The sequence below is a fragment of the Aegilops tauschii genome, chromosome 2 (assembly GCF_002575655.3).
Source record: "Aegilops tauschii subsp. strangulata cultivar AL8/78 chromosome 2, Aet v6.0, whole genome shotgun sequence".
Classification (NCBI taxonomy): Eukaryota; Viridiplantae; Streptophyta; class Magnoliopsida; order Poales; family Poaceae; genus Aegilops; species Aegilops tauschii.
In genome coordinates, this window is record NC_053036.3 from 33611514 (window position 1) to 33625405 (window position 13892).

The 13892-nt window shown below is 43.6% G+C and overlaps 2 protein-coding genes across 8 annotated transcripts; one reads left to right on the top strand and one right to left on the bottom strand.

Annotated features, from left to right (window-relative positions):
- The first annotated feature begins 151 nt into the window (after positions 1-151).
- Positions 152-4779, top strand: LOC109754287 (uncharacterized). Of its 2 annotated transcripts, XM_073509440.1 has the most exons (3): positions 1039-1625; positions 1698-4031; positions 4116-4779. In XM_073509440.1, exons 1-3 carry the CDS (start codon positions 1214-1216, stop codon positions 4505-4507), a joined length of 3138 nt encoding a protein of 1045 aa, XP_073365541.1. In that variant the 5' UTR covers positions 1039-1213; the 3' UTR covers positions 4508-4779. The 2 variants fall into 2 exon arrangements, with proteins under 2 accessions (XP_020168781.1, XP_073365541.1); XM_020313192.4 differs by having other exon boundaries at positions 152-4031.
- A 3794-nt stretch (positions 4780-8573) lies between these two features.
- LOC109754288 (uncharacterized) lies at positions 8574-13438 on the bottom strand. 6 transcript variants are annotated; one of them, XM_040401461.2, is made up of 4 exons: positions 13097-13438; positions 12891-12960; positions 9252-12742; positions 8574-9145 (listed from the first exon to the last, which is right to left on the bottom strand). In XM_040401461.2, exons 3-4 carry the CDS (start codon positions 12079-12081, stop codon positions 8799-8801), a joined length of 3177 nt encoding a protein of 1058 aa, XP_040257395.1. In that variant the 5' UTR covers positions 12082-12742; positions 12891-12960; positions 13097-13438; the 3' UTR covers positions 8574-8798. The 6 variants fall into 6 exon arrangements, with proteins under 6 accessions (XP_040257395.1, XP_040257394.1, XP_020168782.1 ...); XM_040401460.2 differs by having other exon boundaries at positions 12825-12960; XM_020313193.3 differs by having other exon boundaries at positions 9252-12960.
- Positions 13439-13892: the final 454 nt, after the last annotated feature.

Below are 13892 nucleotides of genomic sequence, written 5' to 3' on the forward strand. Positions count from 1 at the left end.
CTCACTTCAGTTCACCTTTGTAGCAATTTTTTTTTTGAATTAGCAATATATTATAAATCTAATCTGATCGGTTTCACGCAGCGTAGCAGTAAACTCGAAGATGCAGTCTCAGCCATTGGATCCTCGTGCTCGGACTCCGTTACTTGACGGCGTGAGGAGAGACTCTGACCCTCCGGCGACTTCCCCGCCGCCGCCACCGCCGCGCCCGCTTGCCTTCTCCGCGGCCGGCATCGAACGCCTCCAGCTGCTCCTCTCCATTCATTCCTCGCCACCTCCAGAGTCCGCGCAGCTCGTTGCGCCGCGGTGACAAGGCCACCACTGGCCGTCGCCGCGCGAGCCTCGCCTAGGGTTCCTTCGTTCGGAACTTCGGATGCGCAGTCGCAGCTCGTCGGATTCGCTCTCGCCCGCGGCCTCCTCCGCCTTCAGAAACCTCGGAGTCTCAAATCCCAGCAGCAACCCTCGCGTCGGGGGCGTGGAACTAGTGTAAGTAGCTGCGCCTTGTATGAGGTAAGTCCTGCAGTTAGGTTCCCAATTTTCCATGCTAAATTGGATGAAATGCAGTTATCTACTCGGAATTACATTGTTCCATGCTGCGTTGCCACATTCAAATTCAGTTATGAAGCATGTTGGTGCATCACGAAATTGCAATTCTGAATCAGTTTGCTCTATGAAGAAATGTGTAATCACTTTGAGTGGTTCAGGTTTGTGTATCTGGTCTTGGGTCGATGCTACCAAATCTCACAACTTCAGCGGCTGTCAATGGCTTTGTTTGCCTTGGTGTCGTCCCTTGGCTTGTTCATCCTGTTTGTTTGATGTGTGCTCGGCATGTTACAGTCACGGTATGAGGCACGACTAGTCTTACAACATCCTTGTGTCGCTGTCTGAAATAATTCACCTTTCCTCTTCCAGTTTTAATTTTTCTATTACTGCAATTCTACTAGTCACAATCCATTACTCGGCCTGCACACGTTTTCTTCGACAGGTATTTGTTTCATTCTTCTACTTCTCTTTACCCTTGCAACACGTTCAGGGCCAGACAGCCCACCATTGTTTGTTAAGTCAAGTCAATAGTCTAGCATAACTCCAGGCCCATTCATTCCGGCAGACAAATCCTTTAAATGGCATCTACATTTTACACACAAGATCGCCCAAGCTCCAACCTAAAGTTCTCCCAACTTCCTGGTTCTTCCACATCCTGTAAGCTCTGAACATCATGCCCTCATTTTTGTCTCTACTCTGTATTTTTCTCATCCTTTTCTCCTTCAACACTACAACACTCGAAGCAGCGCAAGAAAACAAGTCCGAGATTGATCGCCAAGCCCTCCTTTGCTTCAAGTCCGGCACCAACTCTTATCCCCTTGACATCCTAAATTCATGGAGTGATGACTCACTTAACTTTTGCTGCTGGAAAGGGGTCATTTGCGGCACAAAGTTTCCACCCCGTGTGGTCTCACTTAACCTCACCTCCGCTCGTCTCAGTGGGCAAATATCTGGATGTGTAGGCAACTTGACTTTTCTATCTTCGATGAACCTTGCTGATAATGATCTATCGGGAACCATCCCTGGAGAGTTGGGTAAGCTTCCAAACCTCCATACACTGCATCTTTCCAACAACAACCTTGAAGGTAACATACCTGATTCCTTAGGCACTAGCAATTCTCTTAGCTATGTCAATCTTGGAAACAACACTCTTACAGGCGGTATCCCTCTCTCATTGACCAATTGCTCCTCACTCAACACACTTATACTGTCACGTAATAACCTCTCTGGAGAGATCCCTTCTACTTTGTTTGATAACTTATCTAAGCTTACTAAGGTTGATCTCCAGAAGAATTCTTTCACTGGTCTCATCCCACGTTTCCATAAGGTCACAGCACTCAAATTTCTTTGCCTGACAGGGAACTTCCTCTCTGGAAGCATACCTCCTTCGATAGGAAATGTTTCTTCCCTCACTTCTATATTGCTCGGCCAAAATAAGCTATCAGGATTAATTCCAGAAGCTATAGGTCACACTACAAAACTGCTTGAGCTTGACCTAAGTTTCAACAGTTTATCAGGTAATGTCCCGGTTTCCCTTTATAACATGTCATCACTCAAAAACTTTAGTGTTGGCAGCAATGGCCTTGTTGGACAGTTACCATCTTACATTGGTCACTCACTACCGAACCTCCAGTCCCTAATTATGGGAAGCAACAGGCTGGAGGGCCTGATCCCTACTTCACTAGCCAACATGTCAAATCTTCAAATGCTTGATCTTTCAAACAACTCCTTGCATGGCTCTGTTCCATCTCTCGGTTCTTTGGCAAACTTGCGTCGGTTAGTTTTGGGGAGTAACTTGCTAGAAGCACATGACTGGTCATTTCTTACATCTCTAGCAAATTGCTCCCAGCTGACAAAGTTTTCCTTGGAAGGGAATGCTCTGAATGGCAGCTTACCTGTAGCAGTTGTTAATCTTTCCACAAGGCTACAAGATTTGTCGCTTGGGTCAAACCAAATTTCAGGCTCCATACCTGTTGAAATTAGCAATCTTGTTAATCTCACTTCACTTAGGATGGAAAACAATTTTCTTTCTGGAAGCATACCTTCTACCATTGGTAAGCTGCAAAACCTATATATCCTAAATCTATCAAAGAACAAATTATCAGGTCAGATCCCTCCTTCAGTTGGTGACATTACTCAACTGGGCAAGCTTTATCTTAGTGATAACAAGTTCACTGGTAACATACCTGGTAGTTTAGGTCAGTGCAAGGGACTTCTTGAACTAAATTTGTCTCGAAACAACCTAGATGGGTCAATACCAGTCGAACTCTTTGCTAACCCTCCATTCTCCCTCGGTCTGGACTTCTCACACAACAATCTCACTGGGGAACTGCCACTGGAACTTGGTACAGTTGGTACTGGTGCTGGTCCAACATCCCTTCACATGGAAGGAAACAAGTTATATGGACAAATTCCAGCAAGATGGCAGTTAGTATCAACCGTGCAGATTAATCTTTCTCACAATGACTTATCCGGTGCCGTGCCTGAATTCTTTGAGCACCTTCATATGCTGGAGCAACTTGATCTATCTTACAACAACTTGGAAGGAGCTGTTCCTACAAGTGGGATCTTTGAGAATTCTACCGCAGTACTTTTGGATGATAACAAGGGACTCTGTTCGAATTCCTCCAGGCTGGCATTACCAATTTGTCCTGGCATCTCAGCTTCAGCAAATAAAACAAAGCATCATATGTCCTCGCTGGCAACCTTGCTGCTAATTGTAATACCACCACTTACTATTGCTTTCCTAGTCTTGCTATGGTTTCTACCCACTCTTTGGAAGAGAGCGGTATTCTCATTTTTACAATTGGCTGTTGTGTCCAAGAAGATGTTTTGTTTTTTTGCCCATCAGAAGAGAAGAGAAATGCATACAGTTCCATTCAACGATGAGAAGAAGCTGAAGAGGGTGTCATATCAGGACATTCTTAAAGCTACCAACTGGTTTTCTTCGCTTCATACTATCAGCTCAACCTGTACTGGATCAATTTATTTTGGTAGGTTCAAGTCCGACAGGAGATTGGTTGCCATCAAAGTATTCAACTTGAGTGAACCTGGCGGGTGTGATAGTTACTTTATTGAGTGTGAAGTGCTACGAAACACCCGCCATAGAAATATAATGTGTCCTGTGACCGTATGCTCGACACTTGATTCACAAAATCATGAGTTCAAAGCGCTGATATTCAAGTTCATGGTTAATGGTAGCCTTGACAGATGGTTACGCTCTGAGCAACACAATGGAATCCCAGGCAGAGTGCTAAACTTTGGCAAGAGGATATGCATAGCGGCAGATGTGGCTTCTGCTCTTGATTATGTCCATAACCAACTAACGCCTCCTTTGATCCATTGTGATTTGAAGCCAGAGAACATCCTTTTGGACGATGATATGACCGCGCGGCTCAGTGATTTTGGCTCAGCAAAGTTTTTGTCACCGGATATGTTTATTCCTGAAAGCCTGGATGATGTTGGAGGAACAGTTGGGTACATGGCACCCGGTAAGTTTTGCCTTTTCCATTTCCACTTAATTATACTTTGTCCTGTACGTATGTGCATTATTCTAAAGCATTGCTTCTTCGCAGAGTATGGGATGGGTTACGAGATCTCCGTAGGAGCTGATGCATATAGTTTTGGAGTGCTTCTGCTGGAGTTGCTTACCGGAAAACGACCAACCGATGATATGTTCGTCGATGGGCTTACCCTTCCCATTTTCTCCGAATCCATGTTCCCTGAGAGTGTCGCGGAGATTCTAGATCCTCGTATGGGACACGAGGAGCATCAAGGGTGTGCAGAAGTATGGACGCAGAGATATATTGTCCCGTTGGTTGCCCTTGGACTGTCGTGTACCGTGAAAGCTCCGAAGGACAGGCCTGGAATGAAAGATGTTTGTGCAAAACTTACTGCTATCAGAGACGCTTTTCTGGAATGCTGTGATGACATTGACGAATATTTTAGCTCTGTTAGAGCATGCTGATTCGTTATCGTTAAGAATGTAGTAACATGTTCATTGTACCTTATCAATATGACGAACTGGATGAAACCCTGCTGGCTATGGATTTCTCAAATATCACTTTTGTTCAATGCTGTAGGGAAGCTAATCTTATTGCGGATTGTTTGGCAAAACACTGCTTTAGATCTAGTGTGCCTGAATTCTGGGATTCTATTGCTCCTGACTTTATTCTTCCACAAATTGTAAACGATATGGCTATTGTTTGAAGAATAAATTTATCTTATGTTTCAAAAAAACTGGATGAAAATATGAGTCTTGAGCAGAGATATGTTTTGAGTGATCAATAGTTCGCTACAGAACGTACTATCCTTTGTTGAATTTTTTTTATTTTGAGGTGTATCCGTGTATGTATGGCAAAATTCTTGTACTAGTTAATTTTGTAAAGGGTATTGTATATATGAAGGTGTTTTTCTCCCTTGAAATCTTTTGTCCAGCTTAATAAAGGAAAGCATTATTTTCTGATTAACTTTTGGTCCATAATAAAATGAGAAAAGGCTGACACTATAACATTCAAAACCAGATAAATTTGGCCCCTTGTCTATACCTGGCTCAAAGAGGTTTGATTGATGAAGTGCTCCTGTATTAGTAGTAGTGAAAACGAAAGCAATAAAAAGAGAAAAAAAATAGGAAATATGAAAAAAGGGAAATGTGTTTTGAAAAGGAAGATCTATTTCAGGAATCATGGAAGATAAGACAACAAAAAATGGATATAAATATTTTGGAAAGAAACCCTGAAAAAACACGAAACTAAAAAGAAAGTTCAGAAATGTTTATGAAGAATCAGGAAACATGATGTTTTTCATGAATGTTCATAAATAAAGATTTGTGATGTTCCGAACATAGAATGATCACCTCTTCTTTTCCCATGCTCCAAATTGCCTCATAATCTCTCTTCTAACAAGGCAAAAAATCATGTGACCTATTTGCAAGAAGGTTGATGGCAACAATAATTCTAGAGATTCCCCCAATTTTTTTGTAGAAGATAAAATAAAGAGTTGATATGATGGCATTTTACTTGTTTTCATGCTCTCGTTACTTGTTCAAAGGCTCGTGCTCTACGATTGGCTTTGAGAGAGTTGTGGAATAATCCTGATGAAGAATTGTTCAAATTCTCGGGACCAGATTGGCTTTTGATTTTGTTGGATCATTTGAGCTTGCAACAACGAGAGCAGATTTTGTTTCTTTTTTGGCGAGATTGGCACCTGAGAAATGATTGAATTTTTGGAAAGGGGAGGGAATCCATTGCTGCTTCTGCAACTTTTGTGGAAAATTATTGGTATTCTTTTACGTCCTGTCACGACACTATTAAGGTTGTTCCCAGTAACAAAGGTAAAGAAAAATTGGGAGGTGCGGTATCTGTTTCGGCACCAATACAAGATCATGTGTTGTGGAAACCTCCCCCAGATGATTATATCAAGATCAATGTGGATGCTAGTTATGTGAAAAGCATTAATGTCGCCAGTGTGGGGGTGGTTGCTAGAAACTCATCTGGTGAAGTTATTATTTCTTCATGGGACTTTCTGGGTCAGTGTTCTAGCGTGAATGAAATTGAACTGCGTGCATGCCTGGCAGGCCTTTATATCGGTATTACTCTTCACTGGTCCATTATTCTAGAGGCTGATTGTGCGTTTGTTCGTTCTTTCCTTGCAAATGAGAAGCTTGATAGGTCTCCTCTCGTTGATTTGAAGAAAGAAGCCTTAAGTATATCCAGGATGATCAAGAATTTTAAAATTGCGAAAATCAATCGGCTAGCCAATGGGGTGGCTCACGAAATTGCAAAGTTTAGCTTTATTAATAAATCTGATGGGATTCTTCTTAATAGTGTTCCGCACTGCGTGGCGAATGTTGTAATGAACGATTGTAATAACCTTTTTACTTAATTAATATAAGGGGGTTTTCAAAAAAAAAGATTACATATTTGCGAACCAGCCTGTGGTTGGATGGTTAGAAGGACAGTGATATCCTAGCCCACCAGGGGTTCAAGTCCCGGTGCTTGTATTTTCTGGATTTATTTCAGGATTTCTGTCGCTGCGCGTTCAATGGAAGAAGATGTTCCCTTCGACTACGAGGTGGGCACCTACGACGCCTTCGTAAATCACAAGATGATATGTTGGCTTGGTCTCTCGGAGGTGCTCGTAGGTGTAGTGTACGTTTGCAGGGGTGAGTGCATGTGCATATATATGAGCGTTTGGGTCTGTACCGTGTTAAAAAATAATTAAGGATTTTTCGCTTTTCTTCATTTATTATAAGGAAAAAAAAGAACGGGAGTAAGTCGGATATCAAGGAGAATGACCACTTTACCCCTCCCTTCCTCCTCCCAAACTCTCCCCTCTCAGTGAGACGGTCACCGGCTCCGGCAGGCTCGGGCCTCACAACCCGTACGAAGAATTGGAGAGCCAAAGTAATTGCCTACAGGTTTAAATATATCACACTGCTGAACCAGTAAAAAGTTGAAATATTACACCGACTTCGTACATGTATTGAGGATATACTGTGTGGTAAAACAATGGTACCAGAGAAACAAACTCTCATTCATAAATGGAGCAATGAATCAGTTGGCAAGTCGGTTGTAACAGTGGCCAATATACCTACGAAGCAGACAGAGATACAAAACGATAAATGAACGGAATACGAAGGGGCTAATATAGTGGATGCTGATCATGAGACAACTAGATGAGTATGATTGCAGTGGGCTTCGTCGTCGAGTGCTCCTATGCAATTTCCTTCAATAGGTTCCCTATTATATGGAAAAGATTTTACTTCAAAGTTGCAACACCTGGGGACAGGAGTAAAGCGGCCGCACCCCGCCCATCCCCATCCATGCGCGACAGCCGCCACCACCAAACCGGCCGAATCCCCACGTCAATGCAAGCGGCTGACAATGGTGTACTTTTTTTTTTTACTTTCCTCTCTGTGGCAAGGCTCATATATTCTTGCTTCTGTCAAGGCTTCCACTCCTTTTATTCTACTAGAACAATGCCCGTGCGTTGCAACGGGATATAAATATTCTAGTACGTTAGCTTGTGATTTTCCGTGTGTTCGATTTGATTAAAAGTTTGCAGTTTTATTGTACTAGAACAATAAAAGTTTGATAAGTAAATTAAAAGTTTGATAAGTAAATTAAGATGATTGGTTATCATATAGATGGAAGGTTGAACAAAAAGGTGTTGGGAAGAAAGGTGAAATGGGAATCTTATGTTCTTTTTAAGTAAGTAGAGATTTTTCTTTTCTTCCGAGACAGCCTTATCTGCTCTTCTCCATCATTGATCCTCCTCTTTTCCCCTCTTTGCCGGCCGGCACTCCATGCTTCAGGATGAATAACTAGAAAGCCAAATCCACATCCTTCCTTTTCAGAATTCTTAACTTGTCGACTTGAGGAAACAACCTGAATTTAAGACAAACCGGAAAACCGAAAGCCGTGGACGCTGTGTTTCCTGGTGCTCCTGTTTCGAGTTCTCAATGGTTACAGAGAAAGATGTTTAAATTTGAATACCTGCAAAACATTTGGCATTCTTGGCTCCAAAGACGATCAAAACTGACCATGTTTGCCTGAAAAGTGTGTAGCTGACCAGTAGCATTTCAGCCAGGGTGAGTCGCTTCTTCGCATCGCCTTCCCTTTTTGTGGAGTTCCTAATTTGTGGAGTCGAGTAAACAACCTGAATCCTGAGAAAAGACGGAAAGCCAAAGCCGCATCCTCCCTTTTCCAAATTCTTAACTTACCGAGTCGAGGAAACAAACCTGAATTTAAGGAAAGCTGGAAAGCACAAGTCACAGCCACCGGGTTTACTGATGCTCTGTGTTTTAACAGGATGTTCCAATGCACATACCTGCAATACTTGAAACTCATGGGCTCATGGACCCAATCCAAGGAAAGAACCAAAACTGACAGCAGCTAGTGTGAAAAGTGCCTAACTAGTAGCATCTCAGGCAGGAAACTGCACCTCTATAATTCAGCGAAACAAAATTTAAAAAGACCTTCACAATTCACTTTTAGATGGTAAAGCAAAAACTCACTTTGATGTGAGATAGAAAGTAAGATCTGCACCGCTAATTTGGGCGCATACATAGCATTAGCGGTGGATATTAATCAGGTACATAAAATAAAAAAAACTGTTACAATTATATTATACAAGTGAATAAGTGATACATCTATAATTTTGTATATAAGCATTAGAGTAGTGTAGTAACTGTGCTATCGAACTCGTACATGGTCTTTAACATCTAGTTGCATGCACATCCAATTAGTTGCCGTGGATCACAAGGCAAATGCCTCTTTGATGGCAACAATTCTGGCACAAACATCATGCATTGCTGGTCTATCATTCGGCGATTCCATAGTACACATCAGGCCAATACTGACCAAAGGTATAATGTAGTTCTGCATACGTACAGAAGCAGCCGCCTCATCCTCCTCGGATGGCATGTGGGGATCTATAACCTCAGCGATCCTCTCGGGGAAGGCTAGGTCGAAATACTTGTGGAGGCTGAGAGCGTTGCCGCATAGCGCGTCCGTCGGCCGCCTTGCCGTGAGCATCTCCAGCAGCAGCACCCCAAAACCGTAAACATCGCCGCCTGTCGAGACTTTGCATCCCATCCCATATTCTGTAAAACAGGAGCAATGCGCATAAATACTTGTGGAACTAACAAAACAAAGACAGATCAGAATCAAACTTGGTAGTGTCTCAAAGAAAAGAGAAGTGCAACTTACCAGGAGCGATATATCCGATTGTTCCTCCTACACCAATAAAGCCTTCTGGTCTGCCAATACTTGAAGAGAGGAACTTGGCAGACCCGAAGTCACAAATGCGCGAGGTCATATCGTAGTCCAGCAGCACATTGCTTGGCTTCAAATCGCAGTGGATCAAAGGAGGTGTCAGCTGGTTGTGCATATAGTCCAGAGCAGAAGCCACATCAGCAGCAATACGTATCCGCTGGCCCAAGCTCAGCAGCCTCCTTGAGCTGCCGACCCTTGGGTGTATCCACATGTCCAGGCTACCATTTGCCATGAACTCATATACTATGGCCTTGAATTCTTCACCCTCGGAATCTACAGTGGAGCACAGGGTGATAGCTTGAACCAGGTTGCGGTGGCGGGTGTGTTTTAGCACTTCGCACTCGGTGAAAAAGCTATTTCTTGAACCTTGCTCACTAAGATGGAATACTTTGATGGCCACTAGATCTGTCTCGAACTCAAACCGGCCAATGTAGACGGATGCTGTATGACTTGAACTGATCCGGTTGACCAGAGAGAACCAATTGGTGGCTTTAAGGATGTCTCCATATGACACCCTCCTCATTGTCTCCTTGAAGCTTTCAGATGGTTGAGCTTTAGTTCCCTTCATAATAGTGACAACAACACATAATAATGAGAACACGGCAATAGTAATTGGTGGAGCTACTATAAGCAGCAGGCGTGTGTTGATCTTCCTTCTTGTTGCTGAGGAGGTTGGGCAAATGTGCAATCCAAATATGGCAGCAGCTGTTTCACATAAGCCTGTGTTGCCTTGCAGGAATACTGCAGCTGAATTTCGAAATATGCCACCAGTCGGGATTGGCCCTTCAAATTTGTTGTATGATATATTAATATAATTTAAGCTGCTGAAGTTCACAAAATACTGTGGAACTTGACCAGTTAAATTGTTCTCGGACAGATCTATCTGCTGTATGACCTTCAGTTTGCTGAAATACTCGGGAATACTCCCATTAAGCATGTTGCTTTTGATCTGAAGGGATAGCAGTTGAACACACAGGCCAAGTTCAGAAGGAAGGCTACCAGATAATTTGTTGTTGGAAACATTAAGGAGGCCAAGATTGATCAGGTTACTAACTTCCCATGGTATTGGCCCAGTCAGGTTGTTGTTTGACAAGTCCAAGCCCAATGAAAGGGAGGAAATACTGAAGAGTTCTCTTGGTATGGATCTATCAAGGTGGTTAACTGACATGTTTAGCATAAGCAGCCTGTTGCATTGTCCTATATTTGCTGGTATGTTTCCAGACAATTCATTATCATCAAGATGAAGCTGGCTGAGTTGAACAAGGTTACCAACTGTTGATGGAATCTGACCTGACAACCTATTCATGGAAAGTTTTAGGACAACCAAGTTGCTCAAGTTCCAAACTGTCAGGGGAATTTGTCCTGAGAGCATGTTCTGGCCCATGTCAAGCAGAGCGAGACTTGCAAGCTTTCCTATCTCAGCTGGTATGTTTCCAGAAATTTGGTTTCTTCCAATGCTTAACCGCTGAAGCTTTGTTGAAAGTTTGCCTACTGCTTTTGGCAAACTTCCATTCAGGATATTCCCATCTACTGATAATATGGACAACTGAGTGCAATTGGTCAGAGAGGTAAGGAACGCCCAGTCATCAGCTTCGAGTTTATTATCTCCTAGGAGCAGTACACTCAAGTTTGCCAAGGATCCTAAAGATGGCACCACGCCAGTCAGCAGGTTGCTTGAAAGATCAAGCACTTGGAGCTTTGACATGTTGGTCAGGGAATCTGGGACTGATCCACGAAATTTGTTGAGTCCCATTGCTAATGTTTCGAGGTTTGGAAGTGAGTGGCCAATGTCAGAAGGTAGCTGTCCAGTAAATTTGTTGCTGCCTAGGCTAAAGAACGTGAGTGATGACACATTGTACAGTGTGGCTGGGACATACCCCGAGAACATGTTATTACTTAGATCTACCCTTTTTAGATTTGGAATTTGACCGACAGTTTCCGGAATTGATCGTGCTAACTTGTTTTGTGCTAGCAGGAGTGAACGCAAGGATGAAGCATTTCCTAAAGATGCTGGTATGGTACCAGAAAGTGAATTCCCCGTAAGATCGAGAAACTGCAGAGCTGACATCTTTTGGAAATGTGGGATAGCCCCGGAGAGAGCATTCGACCGGAGGTCAACAGCAACAAGTTTGGATGAGTTGAACAAATTAGCTGGGATAACCCCAGATATGTTATTACGTGAGACGATTATCTCACTGAGTGACGAACTATTTGCTAAGGAATCAGGGATAACTCCGCTAAGAGAATTGTTTGCAAGGTTGACATATCTAAGAGATGCAGCTGTACCTAATGACAGAGGGATGTTACCTGAAAGCCTGTTGCCAGCAAGCATCAGGGTTTGGAGGCTCCGAAGCTCACCTATCTCTTCAGGTACGCTTCCAGATAACTTATTGTTCCAAAGGTTCAACTGAACTAGAGAATCAAGGGCTGCCATGCAACTGGATAGTGTTCCTGTGAGCAGCGTAGACCTGAGTTGGAGGGACACGACGCGGATTGGGAGGGTGGTGCTGCAGGTGACCCCTCGCCAGCCGCAGAAGTTGAGCGAGTCATTGCGCCATGATCCAAGAACACCGGCAGACCCCTTGGAGATGCCGGATTTGAAGCAGAGAAGGGCTTGCCGGTCACTCTCAGATCTGTTGCTAGCCTGTGCTGATGTGAATATGATTGTGTTGGAGGACAGAAATATGAGGATGGTGTGGAGAAGAAAGAGTGCATGGTGGGATGGAGGAACCAGAGATTGGGTGCGAAAAACTTGAGGAGCCATGTCTCAGTTCTTGTCCTAATGGAGTGTGTTTATTAAAATATTTAGATACATGTGGAAGGGTAGGGGAGCTGAAACTTCTACTTGACTTTGACTTCAGTGCCGTCTTGGTTAGCTTGCTTCTAGCTCACGCCCCCGGATGATTGAAAAATAGCCTGGGCACAAAAGGAACATGTGACATGTTTATGTGGGTAAAGAAAACGTATGCATATACCAGCCTATCAAAGTGCAAATACCGTTCCTGCTTGTTATGCAACCTACAGCTTCTGTACCCCAAAATCCACCCAATTATGGAACTACTCAGTGAACTGAATAGTAGAAAAGGGGACATGTTGGCTACTCTACTCACTTATCATTATTTATTTGCCACCATCAAGTAACAAATAATAAATTAGACGGTGTATTTTACACTTTACAGTTTCTTGAAACCAATTCTCTGGATTCCAGTACGGTTCAGGATGTGCCCTATTATTGTAAGCCCAAGCACGACTTAGTTGACCCTCCAAAGTGCCAAGTCAGTCATCAAGGACAAGAAGCAGGGCAAGCCCAAGACTTGTCCGTCCATCTTTGTCGTGCTGCAGGAAAACCAATTATTGATCCACAGCATTTTGCAGACAGGATCCAGCTATCCCCATCATCGAACTTGCTCCACAGTCCACACGAACTACATGATAATACCAGATTGATTCAAAAGAGATGGCTGCCAAGATGAAATGTTCCAAACATTCCTCTCCACATGATAATACCAGATGATTGAATTGTACTAGGTGTTAGGTGTACAGTATACGGCAGGCAGGCATTGCCAGCATCACCTCTCCCCCTTCTTCTTCATCTCAAATCCATAACGCTGCCAACGAATTGTGTGCACCATCTCCCAGCATCCTAACAGTAACAAGGACAATCGCAAATTACAGTATCACGTAGCCACTGCTGCAGTACGCAGATTCGCAGTCAAGTCGAACGAATTCGACCACAATTTTCGTGTGGAGAGAATGACAGATGCAGGTACACAGTATACCTGGGGTAGGGGAACATGCCGAGGATGTGGCCCTTGGGCTTGGGGATGCCGATGTCCGGGGCTCAAGACGCTGCTCCTCGCATTGCATCTGCCGTGGTGCCACCTCGGCCGGCCCTGTCCCGCCGTGCGGGTACCTCCTCCTGGCCCGCGCCTTCCGCGCGGCGGGAGGCACGCGGCGCTGGTGGGCACCGGGCGATTGCGTCAAGGGACACCGGGTGGGAGTTTCTCCTTCGCGCGGCTGCTTCTCATCCCCGGGCGCCGAGCGGGCTGACGGAGCCGGTGACCAGAGAGGAGAGGAGAGGATTGGGGAGGAAGATGGGAGGGGTAAAGTGGTCATTTTCGTAGATATCTACTTACTCCAGTTTATTTATAAAAATTATTAGTATAAAAGAAAAGCAAAAAAATCTTATCATTAAACAAGAAAAATACCATGTTGACTCTTTATTTTTTTTCTACTCCCTCCGTTCAGTATGAACGATATACGGACTAAAATGAGTGAACAAACACATTAAAACGTGGCTATACACATTCAATTCCGAGAAAAAAGTTAGTAAAAGACTTTATATTTGTGAATAGAGGGAGTATAAATTTACGGAAATGATAAGTACCTGCACATGGCAAAATGAACGTTTTCATGACAATTTTACTGACGCGAGGATGGCAATTATGACAAGTACGGTAATTTCCTGGCAAATAAATAAAAACCAAGGCGAATTTGCCATGCTTTCCCACTAAACTTGTTATCCTCAACAAGTATAAATTGCCACAAAAAACATTCATTTTGCCATGTGCACGT